This window comes from Triturus cristatus, chromosome 7, assembly GCF_964204655.1.
Source record: "Triturus cristatus chromosome 7, aTriCri1.1, whole genome shotgun sequence".
Taxonomy (NCBI): Eukaryota; Metazoa; Chordata; class Amphibia; order Caudata; family Salamandridae; genus Triturus; species Triturus cristatus.
This window is the reverse complement of record NC_140590.1, coordinates 464,999,248-465,019,819: the sequence shown is the minus strand read 5'-3', so window position 1 is coordinate 465,019,819 and position 20,572 is coordinate 464,999,248. Positions and strand designations below refer to the sequence as shown.

General features: G+C 47.3%; 1 protein-coding gene across 1 annotated transcript in view; it reads right to left on the bottom strand.

Annotated features, from left to right (window-relative positions):
- The window catches only part of TBCD (tubulin folding cofactor D), a 2,329,415-nt gene that overhangs the window by 195,650 nt on the left and 2,113,193 nt on the right, over positions 1 to 20,572 (bottom strand). Inside the window, exon 37 of the mRNA XM_085616794.1 lies at positions 11,095 to 11,182. Coding sequence (XP_085472920.1) covers positions 11,095 to 11,182 — 88 coding nt within the window. The remainder of the gene's footprint in view (positions 1 to 11,094; positions 11,183 to 20,572) is intronic.

Sequence of the window (20,572 nt, the reverse complement as noted above, 5' to 3'; positions counted from 1 at the left end):
TCTACAGAAACTTACACATACTTAGTCTTTTAAACAATCACTTATAGAAACACATACTTATTCATACAGGAACTCTTTCAATCTGTCACTCTCACATATACTCACTTATATACACAAATAGTCACATATACTAGTTTAAAACATATGTAGTTACTCATAAAGACACTATTGAGACAGTCATTCACTCACTAACACACCCATGGACACACTCATCCACCCATACAGTCCTGCACACATGCTGTCTTCAACACATATAAACAGTGAGTCACTCATTCATGCACCTATGCACTTCGTAATACCCCCCACCGAACCATACAGACACTCAGACACTCATACTGATACTCAAAAAACCAACTAATAACCTATATAGACACTCATGTAGCTACTCACCAACCCATGCAGCCACTTATACACAAAGTGAGAGACTGATACAGTTATTTACATATTTAAACATTACTCACTAAGCCATGTATTCACTAAGATACACTTAATCAGTCAGTTATACAATCAATTAAAAAAAAAAAAAATCATCCATTTAGACACATATACCCATTTATTCTTCCATCGACCTTGAGATATACATATATAAAACATATGTAATTTTCAGAAAAACAGACATTCACTGGATGATGTCATGAGTGATGTCATCAGTGATGTAATTTGAGATGTCATGAGTGATGTCACTGACCATGTCATGAGTGATGTAATATGTGACGTCATCAGCAGTGCATTGCGGGCGCGCGAGTTATAGTTAGCTGAACTAACTATAACGGGGGAATTTCAATGGTTTTGTACGAGTGAAAAGTCCAGCTAACTATAACGCCCCTGAAACCTATGGTTTTTTCAGTGAATTTCTAAGGTTTTTTAAATGCTAATTCCTAACTATAACGTGTCTGAAACCTATGGTTTTTTCAGTGAATACACACACACACACACACACACACACACACACACACACACACACACACACACACACACACACACACACACACACACACACACACACACACACACACACACACACACACACACACACACACACACACACACACACACACACACACACACACACACACAGTTTTGGTAAACATGAAGTAAAATAAGTCACGTCATGCATTGTTTTCTATGGCTATTACAAAAATGTTAAACTAATAATGTTTGACAAACTCCTTTTTATTTTTGATAACCAATTTTATTGGCAGTTTTAAACAAAAAGGTAAGCATAGCACCACTTGGTATATATTAGACATTTCAATACATTTACAAGTGATTTCCCCTTTCTATTTGTTTGAACTGTGAGCCCACTCGTGCTGTGGAGACTCAGTCTAGGGTCCCCATCCATTTGCCCCATACCGGCTCATGCTTATTTGGGCACCCTTTTGCTTCGTACACAGCTTTTTCTTGGATGGCATACCTATCTACCCCTTTTCGCCAACCAGCCATCGAGGGGGGTGCCAAGTTCCTCCAGGCCGCTGCAATGGCTCTTTTAGCTATCAGAATAGCAATTGCCAAAAATAGTTTGTCGGTCCGGGAGCCATCTAGTCCTTACATCACTCCCAGCGTGAGAGGATTGAGGGGAACCTCCCATCCCAATATGCCACTTAGTTCTGACACAAAGGAAATCCAGTATTTAGAAAGGATGGTACAGGACCAAACCCTGTGGTAAAAATCGGCTGGTTCTGCCTTACAACGCGGACACTGTGGGGACGGGAGGAAGCCTGCCTTGTGGAGAGGCACTGGAGTAAGATATGCACAGTGAAGGTAGTATCTGAATGAGGCAGAGCCTGGCTGACCTAGTGAGAATCCTAGGGGCCATCAGTGCATTCCTCCAGTCTTCCTCCTCCAGAGGTCCAAGCCAGTGATCCCAGCGGGCTCTAAGAGGTTCTAGTGCGGACGGGGTATTGTTTATCAGGGATCGATACATTTGGGATATTCTCCCTTTCCCAAGTTTCCCATGAGGAGCTTTGCCTCTAGTGGGCTAAATTTGGGGATTGCAGTGTGGTCAGGGATGTGGAGGGCTAGGGCATGGCGCAGCTGAAGGTATCAGAAAAATTGGGTGGAGTGTAAGGAGTATGTCTGCTGTAGGTCCCAAAAGGAGGACAAGTCCTCACCTTTCCATATGTCTCCTAGGCAGGTTATGCCAATCAAGTCCCATTTCTGGAAGCCTGTTAGTGTTGCAATTTCTCGCAACCAAGTGCTGTGCCACCGCAGTGTTTGCAGTGAGAGTTTAGTGTCCCAGTGGAAGTGTCGCAGCACGGAGCGCCATGCCAAAAGAACTGTGCAGGTAACTATTGGTAGATTGTAAGCAATCGGGACGCCATAAAGTATGGCCTGTACTTGAGGGAATCCATGGCTTACTAATTCCAGCCGAAAAGATGGGTCCGACCATCCGCCATTAAACCAATCATGGATCACTAAAAGGCGGGTGGCTAAATAATACAAAAAGGGGTTTGTCATTCCCATTACCCCTTCGTATGTGGCTCGTTGACAAGTCGTGAGGGTCAGACGCGATCTGAAACCACTCCAGAGGAAGGTTGTGATTGTCCCATCTAGGTCGCGGAACCAGCTGCAAGGGAGGTGGAGTGGAAGATTTTGAATGGTGTACAAGAGACGGGGGAGGACCATCATCTTGAAGAGGGCGACTCTGCCCAGGGGGTTAAGTGAAAGAGTTCGCAAATTGCGAAGGTCGTCTTTCGTACGTTTAAGGAGCGGTGTGAGATTAAAGAACCAGGTCAGCTCAGGGAGGAGCGCCACCCAGATCCCAAGATATTTGAACCAGAGCCTTCACAAGGGGATGGTTGCTAGCCAATCCACACATTCTTTAGAGGCATGGAGGGGCACCACAATGGATTTGGCCGGGTTGAGATGTAAGCCAGACACCCTCTCAAATGAATGAAGGGTCTGCAGAGATCCTGGTCCGAATTGGGCCGGGTAAGCCAAGTAAAGGAGAACATCGTCCGCATATAAGGTGATCCGGTCCTCATGGGAGCACTGCCAACGCCACCCTTGTATCTGGCTATCCATCCGGATACAACAAGCCAGAGGCTCAATTGCCAGGGCACAAAGGAGAGGGGTGAGCGGACATCCCTTCTGGGTTCCCCTCTCGGTCGGGAAGGTGTCCGCTAAAGCTCCATTTATAAGGACCCTGGCTGACGGAGTAGAGGACCTTTACCATTCTTTGACAGGAGGGCCCAAAGCCTGCCTTTTCCAACACGTCCCCAAGGTGGCGCCAATTGACCATATCAATAGCCTTTTCAAAATCGAGCAGCACTAAGGCCAGGTATGGTGAAAGGCGATTATGGTGGGCGTGGGCTACTTGTAAGCGCCTAAGACAGGGCTGTGTGCTGGGGCGTGGCATGAAGCCACATTGGCCAGGGTGTATGTGGGTGTGGAGCACTGCTTCATGCGGGTAGCGAGGACATTCGCAAAGATTTTTACCTCCGTGTTAATAAGTGGACCGTATGGAGTACATGAGGGCGAGGGAGGGTGTGTTTTGGGCATGACCGTGATGGTGGCTGTGTCTGTAACAAAGGAGAAGGTGCCCTTCTTTATAGCTTCCTCAAAAAGGGCATGGAGTCTCGGGATCAGGATTTCATAAAATGCTGTATAGTATTCTGCAGGAACCCCATCAGGACCGGGGGTCTTGTGGGTAGCGAGTGAGGAAATTGCCTCCCCAATTTCCTCAGGCATGATCGGTTCGTCCAGGATTTAAATTTCTGTTTCTGAGAGCCGGGGAAGAGGGATGTTTTGTAAAAAGGAGGTGCTGCTCTGCGGCATGTGTGAGGGATCTGCCAAATATAGCCCCTTATAATATGCCACGAAGGTCTGTGCGAATGTTGCAAGGGTGCGAGAGAGTTGCCTCTGCACATCGCAGATTTCGGGGACAATTCGGTTGGCCATGGGATGGAGAGCGAGTCAGTGGAGCAACTTACCATTCTGGTCTCCCTACCCGTAAACCCTGGCCACCAAGGACCTCCAAACCAGTTTGGCAGATTCGAGGGAGATACTTTTGATTTCTTCGCATATTAATAGCAGTAGTCGGCGTTCCACTTCCCCTTCTGCCACAGCTACTGTTGGCTCCAAGCAGAGGGCCCTGGCTTCAAGCTGGGAGAGCTGGCGGTCTAGGACCTGTCGCTTATGCTTGAGAAACCCACAGCATGTCTTGATGCTGTACTGTACCGTTGTTAGTGCGAAAGTAATTATCGAGTTCTTCCCCAATTACCTTTTTGTAATCTGGATGTTGAAGGAACCAGGCGTTAAGTCGCCATAAGGGTCGCAAAGGTCCCGTGGGGCCTCCCACCCTCAGAAGGAGCGGGAAGTGGTCAGAAACTCTACGCGCCAGAATTTGAATTTCGGAAACAGCTCGACAGTCTGGGGCTGGCATAAAGATTAGATCTACGCGAGAGTGGGTGTGCCGCAGAGGTGTGCCTGTATTGCAAAGTCTTAGGATGTCAAGTGCGCCAGACGTCGCAGAGGCCCAGTGTGGAGGCCCAATCTCAAAGGCGCCTGGCTCCCAGTTTCCTATGAGAGGATGGGGCATCCGTGGCATCTGTGGTTGGTTCAGGGACAGCGTTAAAGTTTCCCCCAACTACTGTCAGGCCCTGAGGGAGGGCAGATAGTGTCTCCATTGCAGCCCATAGGCCGGGTTCTAGATTCGCTGGGGCAGCATATAGTGACATAAGGTTGACGGTGGATTCCCCATGAGTACCTGTGAGGGCAGTAAAGCGGACTCGAGGGTCAGTAATCATTTGAGTCGGTGAAAAGGGAAAGGAGCGCCGCAGGAGGATTGCTGTCCCACGCGCACCCCTGGAAAACCAGGAGTGACATACTCTGACGAATCCCTGACGCGCTAAAAATAGGGGCACTGATTACCTATTGGATGCATTTCTTGTAATAGTAGGACTTCTGGGTTGACCCTTCGGGCATATTTTAAAACCTCGGTTTGTTTGATTTTGTCTAGAACGCTGTTAAATGTTCCATGAGAGGACTCTCAGGGGTTCACCCGCATTATAGGGACTGGACATTGTAACAGAGCGGCAGTGCAAGGGTCCAGCAGGTGGGATGATTAAGGTGGATCGGGTCCATGGGCCCTGGTTAGGGCAGGGCACCTCTGGGGTCACTACCAGAATGGCCCAGGGGAAATTCTTATTTGTGGTTTATGGTGCTGTCATAACATAAAGTAAGACAACTGAAAGCTGGTACAACAGGCCCAGTCAAAAACCCCAACCAACTCCCCCACCCCATACTTCCCCAATTGAAGCATCTGTCGTCCAATGAACAAGGCTTGAAGTACAAATACATAGTTGCGGACATAGTGTATAGCTACTCGTTGGATCCCTCTATGTTCAAGGATTCTCGTTCCTTTATATGAGTTTTTATTATCTTATGTTTGTGCTGTCTAATGTAGTTTGCATCTGGGTTTTATTCCCTATTTTGCCTTGTGGTTTACCCCAGGGAGATTATCTATCCCCTCCTTTTTTATGGTTAACCTATCCTGCATGGTATTTCCTGACCCTTTCCATCACCCTCTCCCTTGCCATCTATCATCCACTGCCTCGCTCAACGCATTCTTGCTTTTCCTTGCACATTTTTTAAAAATCTCCATGGTCAGTGGTGTTCTTGCTTGCTGATGGAAACACATTTTTTGAGTGGGTGAGTGGGCAGGATGGCACAACCTAGCCTGAACACAAACTCCAATAACAAGGTGACCATCTTGTATTTTTCATATTCTCCTGCTTTTCTTGTAGTTGGTTAGAAATTAAAATGTTCTTTCTATGTCTTGCTTGAGAGTGCATCAGTCTGTGAGACCTATTGTTTCAAACATGCTGAGTGGGCTTTAGGTCAGCCTCTTTCAGCCACGGGCATGTCCTGTTTAGTCCTGTCAATCGCATCTTGGAACAGTACTTACTTCTGTTTGTTCTATCATTCTGCCCACAAGAAGGTGATTTCACTGCAACTCACAGGGAACTATGGACCGGATTTAGATCTTAGCAGGACTTCCATTGTCCGTCCGCGGCGGAGTATCCAAGTACAAGACAAGCTGACGATATCCCGCCCGCCTTATTTAGATGTGTGCTCGTTGAACTGTTTCCTGTTGCATAAGTGGCGCACCATCGTCGAGGCAGCGGACTCCTCTGCTGGCTAACAGAACTCCATCGCCGTCAGGTTTGTGCCAAGCCAATGTAGATGTCCCTGCTGTGCTGGGTTAGTCCTAGCGGCGGTTTGCTCATAGAGTGAGTTCCTGGTAGAGTGAAGACTGGTAAGTACTACTGACTTGTATGTCAGCACACATGTATGTTGTGCTTGATTCTAAAATATTTGTAGGTAATGTGTTATGCCCCTTTTCTTACATATTGCATAGCATGCAAACAACACACATACACTACTAAAAGCACAGGCCCCACAACAACCACATTTTTTTTTTAAAGTGTCAATACAGGTGTGTTTCATTTTAGCTTAATAGTTTGTAAAATGTACACATTACACATAAAAAAATGCATGTTAACAGCAATGTACAAATACTTGAGACTAAAGCACATTTCAACACACTATTGTAGCAAAGTGTCCTTTTTTGCATGTTTACCCCCCACACTTTCTGCCTGACACATGATGCACTTTGATTTGGTGTGCCCTAGGTCCCTGCCAATCAGGTGCCTATGGTTCTTTCCCAAAGCTGTACCGCTGTACTCCTAATTGCCGCAACTCTGGCCATAGGAAAGCCCCCATTAAAAGCTTCCATGGGTGCCAAGGGCACTGTGACCAGGGAAGGCTTCTAAAGGCTGCAGCACTCATTGTGCCACCCTTAGGGACCCTGTACCTTAACACCCACACACTGCCAAGGCATGCTGTGTGTTTTGGTGCAGAGAAAAGTGAAGAGTCAACCTGTGTGCCATGCCTGCAGTCCACTGCCTGTGGCCTAGGTAAGCCATCTCTCTGGGAGGGTGCCATAGACAACAGGTGAGGGCACAGTGGCATGAATACTGTACCCCTACAGTATCTAAGTCCATTCTTAGACATTGTAAGTACAGTCTAGCCAAAAAGAGTATATAGTCTGGGAGTTGGTCACTACGAACTCCACTACTCAATAATTGCTCAGAGATGCCATAGCGCTTAAAATTGCCCCCTGAACACCAACCAGCCCTGGTGTGTTTCCTGAATGGCTGCCCGCCATTTGACACCACCAGACATGTTCCTTGACACCTGGGTAGAGAGCCTCCGCTCTCTGGGTCCAGAAACAAAGCCCATCCTGGGCAGAGGTGTCATGCCTCCTCCCCCGATGGGCTGGGTCCACGAGAGTGGAAGCTTCAAAGACCTGCCGCCTTTGTAAGCTGTCCCTGCCTTTTGCTGCCCACAGCAACTGGCTCCCACTGGTTCTGACCCTCACTTTGGGCAGGAGAATCGGCAGCAACACCGAGCTAGGCGGAGAGGTGTGCCCACATTTGCCAACCCCAGATGGGGAAGGCGAGGTGAAGCACACATCTCAGTTCCCTCCATCTTGGAGATGAGGGGACCCAACCAATTAGGAAGAGGTTCATGCCCCCCTGGAATGGAGCATAATAGGGGGTGTACTCACTTCAAGGAAGGGACCCATGGGTCCCGGCTAGCAAACCCCTGTAACGGTCGTAAATGTTTGTATTTAGGGGCGACCCCCAACCTGGCCTCCTCCGATTTGAGGAAGAAAGAAGAAGGACCGAAGAGCCTTGCTGACTCAGAAGAAGAGGACACCAACTGATTTGGCCTCAGCCCTACCCCCCTGTCCTGACTCTGACCTGCCTACAGCGAAAACCCCGGTGTGTCCAGCAGCCCCCCCAGAGCCTGGAGGACGTGCCCTGCACTCGAGTCACAGATGTTTCTCCAGTGAACACCAGATTTGCTCAACAAAGACTCCAAGACCAGAACCCAGATCCAGGCAGCTCTGTGGTTCTTCACCAGTCTGCAAAAGACGCCCACGACCCGAGTTTGAGTGGCCCAACAGCACGTCTCCCCAGTAATCCTGACTTGAGATCTGGTGATCCCCAACCTCCCTAAAGCTTCAAGACGACACCTGCTTCCTCAACCTGATGGGTCCCCCTGACCACAACTGGAGCTGGTAAGAAACAACCGACGTCAAAAGACATCCCTGCACCCGACACCCCACGGTTTTGGGTGGCCCAACCGACGGTGTCCAGGCATCCCCCAAGAACTCAACTTACCTCTACAGCTGGTGGTCCCCTTCTGAAAGCCTCCCTGACTGTGCCTGCAGCATCTTTCCAGAACAGTGATCTTCATTGCAATCCACAGGGTCACTCCTTGGCACCTGGCCGCCCCTGTGCCGCTGGTGGTGCAGCTCTGTGCGGATTGTTGGCCTCTGCAGTGCTGATCCTAACCCTACAGGAGCTTTACTCCCACAACCGAGTGGCCTGCTCGTAAGCAGCCCCTGACCAAAGGCCCCCTTGGGTAACATTGGGCCCCTGCACTCTGCACCCGGCCGCCCTAGTGTCACTGGTGATGCAATTTAAGTGCCTACCTGAACCTTTGTTCTAACTCCAAAAACTAGCATTGCAGGTCGTTTACTTAACTGCAAACCGATGTATTGTTCCTAAAAATGTTGTTGAGTTGACTTTTGTACAAAAGAAAAGTAACTATTTTGCAAAATTGAAAAAGTCTTACTTACCTTGTATTTTAGGATCCACGGTTTGATAGCTAGGCTTATCACCCCGAGTAGCCGATGTAATCCAAAAGTAATGCTAAAGTAATCAAAAGTAATCTCTGTATAATTTAAACTGTTTTAAAGACATATACAAACCTGTAACTATTGCAAATCTTTTCCCAATGGCATCACCTTGTAACATTTAACAATTGCAAGTACATTTTACCTATCTGTACCAAGTTCTGCTTGGTTCTTGAAATAAAACCTAAGTATACCTTTGTTTATACTTACCCAATTGGTCTAGATTTCTTCTCGGAGTGTGTGTAATCAGTTCTTGATTGAGTGAATACAATAAATGCTTAACACACCCTCCTGATAAGCCTAACTGCTCACCCTCACTACCACAAGAGAGCTGTTAGTACTTTTCTAAGTTAACTTCTGCTAAACCTCTGAGGATCCACTGGACTCTGTGCACACTATACCTTACTTTGGTATAGTATATACAGAGCCAGCCTCCTATAACTATTCACAGTAAGACATGTGTAAAAGAAGCATACCTTAGATACCGGTGACAACGGAGTTGATTAGCGTCATGGTCATGTAGTAGCAACGGGAGGACCTGGACAATGGGTTTCAAGACTGACGTGGGAAACAAAGAAAAAGCAAGTTTCTACCTTATTTCTTCAATTCCACCAACTCAAAATAGGAGGCATCCCTGCCACAGTTTCCTCGACGATTAAATGTACTTTAAGATAAAGTGCCTCATTTAAATCTTGGAGGATCTTGTCCCTTTGTCAATTTATTGACGGTTTCATCACCCTCCTACTCGGTGGTCTTCCCACTCTATTTAGATGTTAGCGGGTCCGCATAAAAAAGACCAGTGAGTACCACCGACTCCGCTAGGAGTTTTCACCCACGTCGACGGCGTCATAGGCAGAAGTTGCTGTCGGCGGGAGACCAGCTTAGATAACCGCTGAGCCAATCACGATGTACCTTTACATCATGACATTTGTCATGCAGGTAACAATTCTTTTTTGGTTTTTTTTGCCACTTCATTAAATGTTTTTCAATGTTTTTGTCAGGACGAAGTGCGTGCCTCATCCTATAATAGCTTCCCTATAGGCTTCCTTAGTTTCCACACTGGGATGGCCTTACTATAAGTTAGCTGAACAAAAGTCCCACAAGGCTGGAGTGTTTATTTTCTTTAATTACTGGTGGGTTCTATACACTGCAACTAAACGACCTTTTTTTTAAATTATTTCAAAGTAAGGAAGAATAATGTAAGAATTAAAGTTGTACAATCATGATTTGTGTACAATCATGATTTGTGTAGGAGCAATGCATGTGCATACTGTTACTGAAATTGATCTAAATGAAAAATTATGGTTCTAATCAACTTACACACAGCACAAACAAATGAGACGAATGTAGCTGGATACGCAAGGGAGCCTTCATTATATTTAATTCTATTTCTATATCACAGAAACAAAAGCAAGACTTTAATGCTATACAGAAGGGTCTGACACTATCAGACCTTTGTTTCAAATAGAAATAAAAGCAGATCTATAATGTGGGCTCTCTGGCTATCAGACCTTCACTTTAAAGTCCTCCTTTGGTTTATATGTAAAAGAAAGATCGAATGGTGAGGAAGTAAATTACAGCAGGACAATAATGAAAAGTATCATAATGGATAACTCTGTAGAAATAACTTTTAATTTACTTTCTAAATTTGACAAATATTAACAAGCATTGGCAAAGCTAATGCGTCGGACTTTAAAACGCCAACACACGTAAACACTAGCACACACACAAATGCAAGTTGAATCAATTTTCACATTAAAGATATGTTGCCTTTGCATTGGTCTATAAAATTAAACCCAGTATGTTTTTTAATCATCATAACATGGTATGATTTTTGTGTGTACATAATTAGTCAACTTTTTTTTATGTTGATCTTTTTACTGCAACCTCAGTTGTGCCACCTTGTTGCTCTGTTTGTCCTGTACAAACTGTGGAACTGAACACCCTCTTTGGCCCTTTCTTGCATCTTGACACATCTATCCCAATGTATAGGGATATCATTGTGTGAGAGCACCCATTTATTCTAAAGTCAACCCCCGATTCATCAGGGACATCACTGAAAAGGGTTAACCTTTTTATGTTGGTGTTTTTACTGCAAACTCAGTTGTACCACTTTTGTCGCTGTTTGTCCAGTACAAACACTGTGGAATTTACACTCTCTTTGGCCCTTTCTTGCATCTTGACACTTCTATTCCTATGTAGAGGGATATCATCAGATGTTGCTGCTCATATATTATTTAGTCAATATCTGATTCATCAGGGACATCACTGAAAAAGGCCAAACATCTTACTGGTCAATGGAGATGCAGCATTTCGAAGAATCTGCAAGTATCATCAATTAACAAGACACGTTTATGCTGTAGCAGTCACTACAGTGTACTTACGATTGGAAAAGGATGGCAGAGTAGAACAAACAGCTGGAATAAAATCTTCTTTCTAATGTCACCTCGAAACTGAATCATGCCACAAAATCTGGTGTGAAAAGGAATGAGTACACTAAGTGTGAGCAATAACGTGTGAAATGACTTTTGAATGGGGTTTCAATGGCCAACAGAAGAGCATATCTTTACACAAGGCACATAAAATTTTGATAAGAAAGTCACAACCAAACTAACTTAGGTAAATAATTGGTGGTATTTTATTAAATATAATTTGCTTTGCACTAGCTTCCAAGCCGCAATCTGCCACTGCCCTGCAAAAGTCAAGGTGCAATTCATACAACAGTTCAAGATTGTAATCCTTGCCTTTGACAAATTCACAGTTAAAAATTACTTTCTACCTTTTAAAATTTTGAACATTTGAGAATGTGAGCAAAACAAAGTTTTCTTTTTTCAATCAGAGCAGATTAGCGAACAGTTGTTCCAGTGCCAGACAGTTATGTACAATACACAAGGTGACATATAAAAAGTTACTTACCTTCGGTAATGATCTTTCTGGTGGACACACTATCTAACGGCAGATTCCTCACATTGTGAATATTTCCCAGGCATCAGAATCGATCTAGACACTTTAAAGAAGTACTCCTGCGCACCTATAGATAAATTGTGCACAAACATTGTTTTCGCTGCGGAAGAGATCAGCGGAGCCACATATAAGCACCACCCATGCCCGCTATGTCAGTAACATTGATGTCGAATCCCACTAAAGAAGCAGGCAGACACATTACTGAGAGACTTTATACATGGAAGGAACAAGGTTTTTTCGACGAACAGGAGTTAAAATATCTCAATATTACGAATCCGACCTTTCCTTTTATTTATTTTTTACCAAAAAACCATAAGTCTATGCAAAACCCGCCAGGCAGACCTATCGTCTCAAGTATAGGAAGTTTAACAGAACACCTCTCGGAATTTGTTGTCATATTTCTGAAACCATTAGTGGTAAATCTGAGTGATTATTATCGCTAGGAGTTTAAATACGGTTTTATGGTACAAGACAACAATAGTGTGTACAGTATATAAGATAAACTGATGAGGATTGATGTGGAAGCAACAAGGATTGTGTTGATACTATATGATGCTTCCATCCAAAAAATCATGAGCGGAATGTTTTCTTGGGTATAACATATGGAAATTAGACTGTCTACAGGCAGACTTGAAGGGGTTGCTGGAGAATTAAATCCATATGATGTATCAAAACTTGGAGAATGATATGTACTTATTCGTTTTTTAATATGCATAGAGATTTATATTGATATGTGCACTTATCCTTTTTTCCAGCCCTGATGACGTCCAAGTAAGGACGAAACACGTAGGCTGACGATTGGATGCTGTTATATCTTGGAGTGATGATTTTCTTTGAATTAATAAATGGAATATTCATATGAAACAAGCTTGCCTATAGATTTGATTCTTTAAAGTGAATACAATAATTGATTGGATACCACATCTGATACATTGACGCTCCTTTCCATTTGTAGAATTCATTTTTGAGGACTTGGTCTTTTGCGGGTGGACCTAGGAGAGTGAAGCATCATTTATATAGGACTTCGTGATTTGTAAAATAATACTTTGAATTGCTGACCAGTGTGCTTGCTTGTTGTGCCCCCATTGCCTTCAGGAAGGGGAGACAGAGAATAATCCATCTACAGATATTCTGTTTTGCCCCTGGGAAACCAACAAAAAGCTGATTGTACACCTAAAGTTCTTTGGTGCGATTAATATAGAAACTTGGTGCCCTCTTGGGGTTCTGAATGACGAAGTCTCTCTTCTTCCTTAGAGGAATGAAGTGGGACAATTCATGACATAAGTCTGATGACATTCCCAGCATGAAATGGAGTGAACGCTTTCGGCAGAAAGGAATCTCAGGTCCTCAACATCAGCTTATCTGGGAAGAAAGAAGTGTAAAGCAGATTGACAGAAAATGTATGCAGCTCGCTCACATGCGTTGCTTAAGTTATGGTGATGAGAAAGACCATTTTTAATGACAAGAGTTTTAATGGAGAACTGCGCAGCAGCTCAAAAGAACAAGTTATTATCTTCGGTAACGTCTTATCTGGTAGAGACTATCTAGCAGCAGATTCCTTACCTTCGAATATTTCCCAGGAGTCAGACTGGATCTAGAAACATTTGAGCAGTACCTCGACACGTCGGTAGGTGCTATTGTTTGGCTCTGCGTCATTGGGTGTGCCAGTAATTATGTGCATGCTGCCTATACAGGTGCCACCCCAGCGAACCAACATCAGTCTCTTTAAATGACATTTCCGTGCCTAAAGCATAGAGCCACAACAGAATGCTGATGAACCAGAGTGCAGACACTAAGTACCTGCAATGGTCAACCCTACGTTGAGAAATCCATTCGCACATTGGGGAGGATGGGTGAGCCGGTAAGGAATCTGCAGCTAGAGTCTCTAACAGATAAGGCATTACCGAAGGTAAGTAACTTGTTCATCTGATAAAGATTTCCAGGAACAGATACCTTATTTTAGAATAGATATGCAAGCAATACCTCCGGAGGTGGGTATGCAAACAGATTTAGACTAGGAAGTTTCTGGAGGACTGAACGGGCAAAGTGCCCAAAGTGCTTTGTAAACAAGTGAGGAGACGCTCCCGTTGCAGCGTGACTGATGATCAGGACTGGAACTTCATGAGCTAATTCAGTATTCGCATCCTTGGCTTTAGTGGAACGAGCATGCAAGCCCTCTGAGTGCGTAGCAGTTTTTGATACAGAGCACAATCCATCTTGAGATGGTTCTTTTCTGCACAGCTTTTACTTACTGTGCTCTGGCAAACCGAAATGAAGAGCAGATCGTCCAGCTGGTGTTCCTTACTACGATCAATGTAATGCTCTTTTTGGCTCTATGCAATGGAGTTTCTCCTCCTCTTTAGAAGGGTGAGGCAGGGTAAAGTTTGGCATTCTGATGGTCTGACCAACATGGAAGGGTGTCACTTCTTTCGTCAGAAAGGAGGCTTGTGTTCTGAGAACCAGTTTGTCTGGGAAGAATGTGGTATGTGGAGGGTGCATGGATAACGTTTGCAGTTACCTAACCCTCCTGAAAACAAGAAAGGCAGTTTTTAACAGTTAGAAGACATAGAGGGCAGTTGTGCAAAAGCTCAAAGGGTAAGCACATCAAGAACGTCAAGAACAGCAAGAAAGCCGATATGGCAGAAATATACCCTTTAACTGTGCCCAAAGCAATGGCTTACTGGGCTAACGAAAGAATAAATAACACTTCAGACGAAGGAGTAAAAAGGGGATCAACATTTTTGATAGCACTCCAAGCCACAAATCCATATACTGTCTTGGTTGAGGGACACATGCCTGTCAGAATGACAACGCAAACTTCTTCAGGAATGTAAAAAACTGCCAATTGCCGCTGCTTAGTCTCCATGTATGAAGGCAGTGTGTATGTAGGTCAAGAGTGCAGGACCCTGCCGGCGGCTGAGGACTGGAAGGCGGACAAAAACTGGTGCCAGAGGGCAGAACAGGTGATTTACGCAGCAAGAGGCTGCCCTAAGAAATGGGAAAAAGTATGGGGAGATTGGAGGGCCTACAGGGGATATGGCGCATGGGATCAGTGGACAGGCAGTTGCATAGTAGAGGAAGATAAGGGGTAATCTGCATATTGATCTAAATCCATATGTCTGGATTTAGTTGTGAGGCATTAAGGCAAACTGTTTATGTGCTGCAGCCTAATCATGTAATTACTGCATGGTTTGTGAAGCCTATTGATTGGTTCTCAATAAAAAGAATTACAAAACAAAAAAAGAGTGCAAGACCCTGCCCTGTTGCTGCAACCTAAGATCCGCCTGAAAGGCCAGTCTGATCGGAGAATCAATGCTTATTCTCAGAAGGGCGGTATACCATAATCTCCATGCCCATTCTGGAGACACAAGAATGACTTGGGCCTTGTTGTTTCTGATCTTCTTGAGAACTCTTGACAGGAGTACTATTGGTGGAAAGGCATACAGGAGGCCTGAGCTCCACATGAGATGAACAGTGTCTCAGAGCGAAAGTCGCCTTGGAAACTGTAGTGCGCAAAAGTGCTGACACAGCACGTACCAGTGCTGGCAAACAGATAAAAGTAATGTTCTCCTCAAACTGTGAAGAGATCTTGCACCACCTCTTGATGGAGACACCATTTGTGATCTGCTAGGCATCGGCAGCTGAGTTCCGCTTCTCTGGCATTCAGAGAGCCTGCCAGTTGAACACCAAAAATGTGTCCTGACGTTCAAGCCATGCCCAGAGACACATGGCCTCTTGACACAGGGTCTATCACCTCACCTAGCGCTGTTTGTTGCAATACCACATGTAGGTGGTGGTGTCCGTGAACACCTGAATCAGCCTTCCCTTGGTGAAAGTTGAAAGGTTTTCATTGCCAAGCGAATCGCTCTCAACTTCAATAGTTTGCTGTGGAGCCAAGACTCTGCCAGAGACCAGAGTTCTCAGATTTCCACCGTTCACAGATGGAGTGATGTATCAGTCCCTATAGTGAGCTATGGTTGGGGTAGGGAGAGTGGTCTGCCGCTAACCTAATCTCGGTTCGTCAGGCACCATTACAGACATTTTGCAGTTCCCTTCGATACCTGGACCAGGTGAGAGAGATTCCCCAGACGCTACGCCGACTGGGGCTTCAGGTCCCACATAAAAGCCTGCGTATGCCAGCAGGTATGTTTTACCAGAAGGATGCAGCCTCAGAGTCAGTCTTACTGAAATACAGGATAGAGACAAACATCGGAATTATAGCCTAAACATCGTGGACTCACCACTTCAGAGGATAGGCCGAAAAAATCAGTGTCCAGAATTATTCCAATGAAAGGGAGCATTTGAGAAGGAGTCAGGTGTGACTTTGGCACGTTACTAGTGAACCCCATAAAAAGCAGGAGGTCTGCTGTAGTCTGGAGACGGGAAACCACTGCCTGGAGTGAACCTGCCTTCCACAGCCTGGTAGGGAAGACTGGAACCCCTGACTTCTGCAAATGTGCTGCAACCACCTTTGTGAACACCAGAATGGTGCTGGTGAGGCCAAAAGGGAGCACAATGAACTGAAAATGCTCGTGGCCCACTATGAACCACAGATCACGTCTGTGGGTAGGAAGGATGGGTATATGGAGGTAGGCGTCCTGCAAGTCAAGTGCTACAATACAGTCTCCAGGGTCCAGAGTAGAAAGAACCTGAGCCACCCTGAGCATCTTGATTTCCTCATTCTTTGGGAAGAGGTTTAGAAGGTGCAGGCCTACATTAGGTCAGAGGCCTCTGTCCTTCTTGAGCAGCAGAAAGTAGCGGGATTAGCAACCCCGACCTACTTCTGATGCCGGCACCCTCTCAATGCCTCCTTTGGCCAAAAGAGACTTCAATTCCTGATGGTGTAGGGAGAGGTGGTCCTTTATCAGCCAGTCTGAGGAAGGTGGCATTGGTGGCGGGGTTTCTAAGAAAGGGATGGAGTAACCCAGCTGAACAATTTGAAGTACTCACTTGTCCAATGTTATGAACTGACAGCAGGGCAGGGGATGCTGGATCCTGCCAACTGGTTTCCCGGGATGGTAAGAGGGCAAACTAAAGTTGATTTGATGCTGCGCTGCCGTGGGGGTGGGGGGGGGGTGTGGGGTGGGAGTGGACTGGGTAGACTTCTGGCTGTGTGTCCCACAAGGCTTGTGGGGGCCATGTCCACAGTAACACAAGGACTGGGGAGTCTGTTGGCCTTGTTGGCTGGGTGGGAATCGACGTGGCTGGTTGCCCCTAGTATAGCCACGGAAGGGACAAAAGGCAGAATGGGGCTGGTATAAGGCCATGGAGAGACCAGGCAGTGACTCAGCTGCCCTTAAAAGCACTGCAGCACTGAATCTGCCTTATTGCAGAAGAGGTGGGTGCCATCAATGGGCATATCCATAAGGGATGCCTGGACTTCCCCCGAAAAGCAAGAAGATCTCAACTAGGCAAGGCATCTGAGTGCCACTGACTCAAATTGCTCTGCCTAGTGAGTTGGTCTAATCCAGTCTGCAGCAAATGGTGAACTTTGCTGCATCCCTGCAATCGGCAATAGTCTAGGTCACCATGAGCAGTACTAGTGCAACTGAATCCCGAACTGTTTGGGTATATCAGCTCAAGAAGTATTCACCGACCGCAAGCCTGGCAGAAGATAACATCCTCTTGTCAAAGTTTTCCTGTATTTTGGATTACTTATCCGGTGGTGTGGTAGGGAATGCAACAGGGTTGACTTTGGAGGTAGAGGCCTGGACAACCAGGCTCACCAGGGTGGCCTGCTGAGGAGGGGTTCCCATGAGCGAGGCGATGGCGGCAGGTACTGTCCTGTGCACAGGAGCCACTGTGCAGAGCTTCACCCATACCCAGAGCAGGGCAACTCTGAGGGCTTTATTAAAAGGGAGGAGTGGTTCTGTACGGGTTGACTCCGGGCTGAAGCACCTATGTCAAGACATTCATTTTCACTGCATAAGGTCAAGGACCTCACCCACTCTCCTCACCACTATTGTAAAGACAGCCCCTTAATCCATAGCTACACTAGAAGGAGAAGCTAATCCAGTGTATGGGGAGATGTTCAGACCACTGGCATCCACTACTTCCTCACACCAGGTGTCCTCGGGCTCTTCTAAGGAGTTCTGGTAGCCATAAGAATCTTCTCCAGGGAGGAGCCTAGCGCTTGACCAAGATGGCTGCGTGAGCTTTGAGCTCCCGAGACCCTCGTGCCCTCCGTCGACTATCCTGTCTCTAATCCTGTCTGTATGCATGGCATCGTGTAGATGACTTGTCAGGGAGGCGATTGATGCTACCCGAGGTCGGATCGCCCACCGGGAACCGGAGTTATGCATGGCGGAGGATTGAGGCCTATCTCCGAGGGATGCCAGGGGCTAGAGTTGGCAGGATGCCCGACCTCTAATTGAACAACAGCGGCCAGGCGAGGTGTGAACTACCGGACGGAGGTCCCCATCCTTTCGCTTTCACTTTCTCTCCCTTTGTTTGCCCTGCCCAGGGAGTGCTCTCGGCTGCTTTATTATCATTTGGACGCTCTGCACGCTACTCTGGCGGCCCATCGCAGGACTGAGCACGCCTGATTCCTTTCGCTGAGAGAGGGCCGTCCTGTTTGAACTGACCTGCTTGAACCAACCATGTCGGGCAAAGCAGAGGTGGATCGGCTGAAGCCTAAGGCCACCAGGCGGGGAGCCTATACTCAAGCCAATAATATGGACCGCTATGCCCAGCAGAAGGGGTCACCGGGTGGATCGAGCCAGTCGCCGGATACACAGAAGACTGCCTCACCCTTGGCCTCGGAGCTCTCGCTGCAGGATGTCATGGGCACGCTCGAAGGGCTGCAGACTTCGATTGGGAGACAGTTTGATGCCCTGGCGCACAAAGTGGATACCATCTTGGTGGACGTGAATCTGATCCGCGCGGATCTGGGCAAAACAAATGAACGAGTTAAAACCCTGGACCTCAGGACCACGGGCCTCGCTGATGAAGCCTCGGAACTACAGACTGAGGTCCGTAAGTTGCGGACCGAGAGTGATCTCGCCGCCCGTCGGCTGGAGGACTTTGAGAGCCGGACCAGGCGCAACAACGTGCGCGTTATTGGGGTCCCGGAGTCCTCGGACGAGACTTCTGTAGACCTGCTCGTGGAGGACTTGGTGCTTAACCATCTGCAGCCTAAGGGTCTTGGGAAGTTTTTCGCAGTTGAGAGGGCCCATAGAGTGCCGGGTGGGAGGCCCAAGGTGGGAGCCCCACCGAAGCCGATTGTCGCCCGGCTCTTTCATTTTCGAGATCGGGACGCTATCCTGCAAGCGTCGAGGGTGACGGGCCCGGTCCCCTTCCAGAACGCGTCGGTGAATTTCTACCCTGACTTCACCGTGCAGAGGCAGAGGCAGGGCTTCCTGGGGGTGAAGAGGCGGCTTCGGGAGAGGGAACTGAAATATGCCATGCTCTTCCCTGCCAGACTACGTGTGGTGTACGAAGACCGAACATTCTTCTTTGAGTCGCCTGTCATGGCCGATGAATGGCTGGACGCTCTGCCCCGACGACGGACGGGAGAGGTCACTGCCGCAGACGGGGACAGTGGCCGGGATGAACAAGGTTGATGTCTTCGGAACCGGACTGACTCGATTTGACTCTAGCTAATGACTTGAACAGAATGCAGTAAATACGGAGGGTTGTGGGAGGACGAGGGGAGCTCTTTCCTCCCTTAGGGTACTTTTTGTAGATTTTGGGTTTGGTAGGGCGACAGGCACACTGCAAGTTGGGGGGGCTTTGTAAGCTGCAGCAGGGGTGCAGGGTGGGGGGGATAGTTGGGATTTTGGGTTTGTTGTTGGGTGGTTCGTTTCTGCAAGGCGTAGTGATTATTTTCAGGACTGTTCCATGGTGGCTCTTCGGGGGTGGGGTGGGCCTCTTCACGTGTGGGGATGGGGGGTAGGGGTTTAAGTGTTATTAGCTGGAATGTTAATGGTTTGGGGGATCGCATTAAGCGCGGGATTGTTTTGCAATTCTTGAAACGGTCATTGCCGGATGTCGCCCTATTGCAGGAGACGCACCTTATAGGTAACACGTGCTATGCTCTTAATAGGAAGGGTTATAAATTCATAGCTCATTCGGGATTCTCCTCTGGGTCCAGGGGTGTGGGCATCCTAGTCAGAGCCTCGTTACCATTTGAGGTGGACTCCACCATTGTTGACGATAGGGGGAGGTTTGTGGCGGTGGCGGGGCGGTGGGAGGGAAGAACTTTGGTTTTAGTTTCGGTTTATGTCCCGCCGGCCCTGCAGGCCTCCACGTTTACAGATCTGGGTAGGGCCTTGCTGGATCTCCCGGGGGGTATGCTTGTGGTGGGGGGTGACTTCAATGCTGTCGGCTCTGGGCTCCTGGATAGATACCCGCCCAGAGACACAGGGGGGGCTCAGAAGTGGCTTCCAGACTTTTTAGACACACTCGGCCTGATAGACTGCTGGAGGCTCCGGCATCCCACACAGAGCCAATACACCTTCCACTCCGGGGCGCATGGTAGCCTCTCTAGGATTGATTACCTGCTCACTCTGGCTGCGCACGCCTCATTGGTGTCCGAGGCCAGGCACATGGCGCGGGGTATATCGGACCATTCGCCAGTGTGGGTCAGGCTGGATGTCGGCCGAGAGGGAGGGGGAAGGGTGGCTCCTATTAACCCTTGGTACTTTCGAGACCCCAAGATGCGCAGCGCACTGGTGAAGACAGTTGATAATTTTTTCAAGGAAAATCAGGGATCCGTGGACTCGGCTGTGTCGCTGTGGGAAGCATTTAAGACCGTGCTGCGAGGGGAGGCTCTCTCCCTTGTAGTGGCGGCCAAGCGGCGGAGAGATGGCGAGGTTATGCAGGTTGAGGAGGAGATCGTGGCTTTGGAGGGAGCGCTAGAGGAGGAGGTTACAGAGGCCTCACTGCATGAGCTGAGCT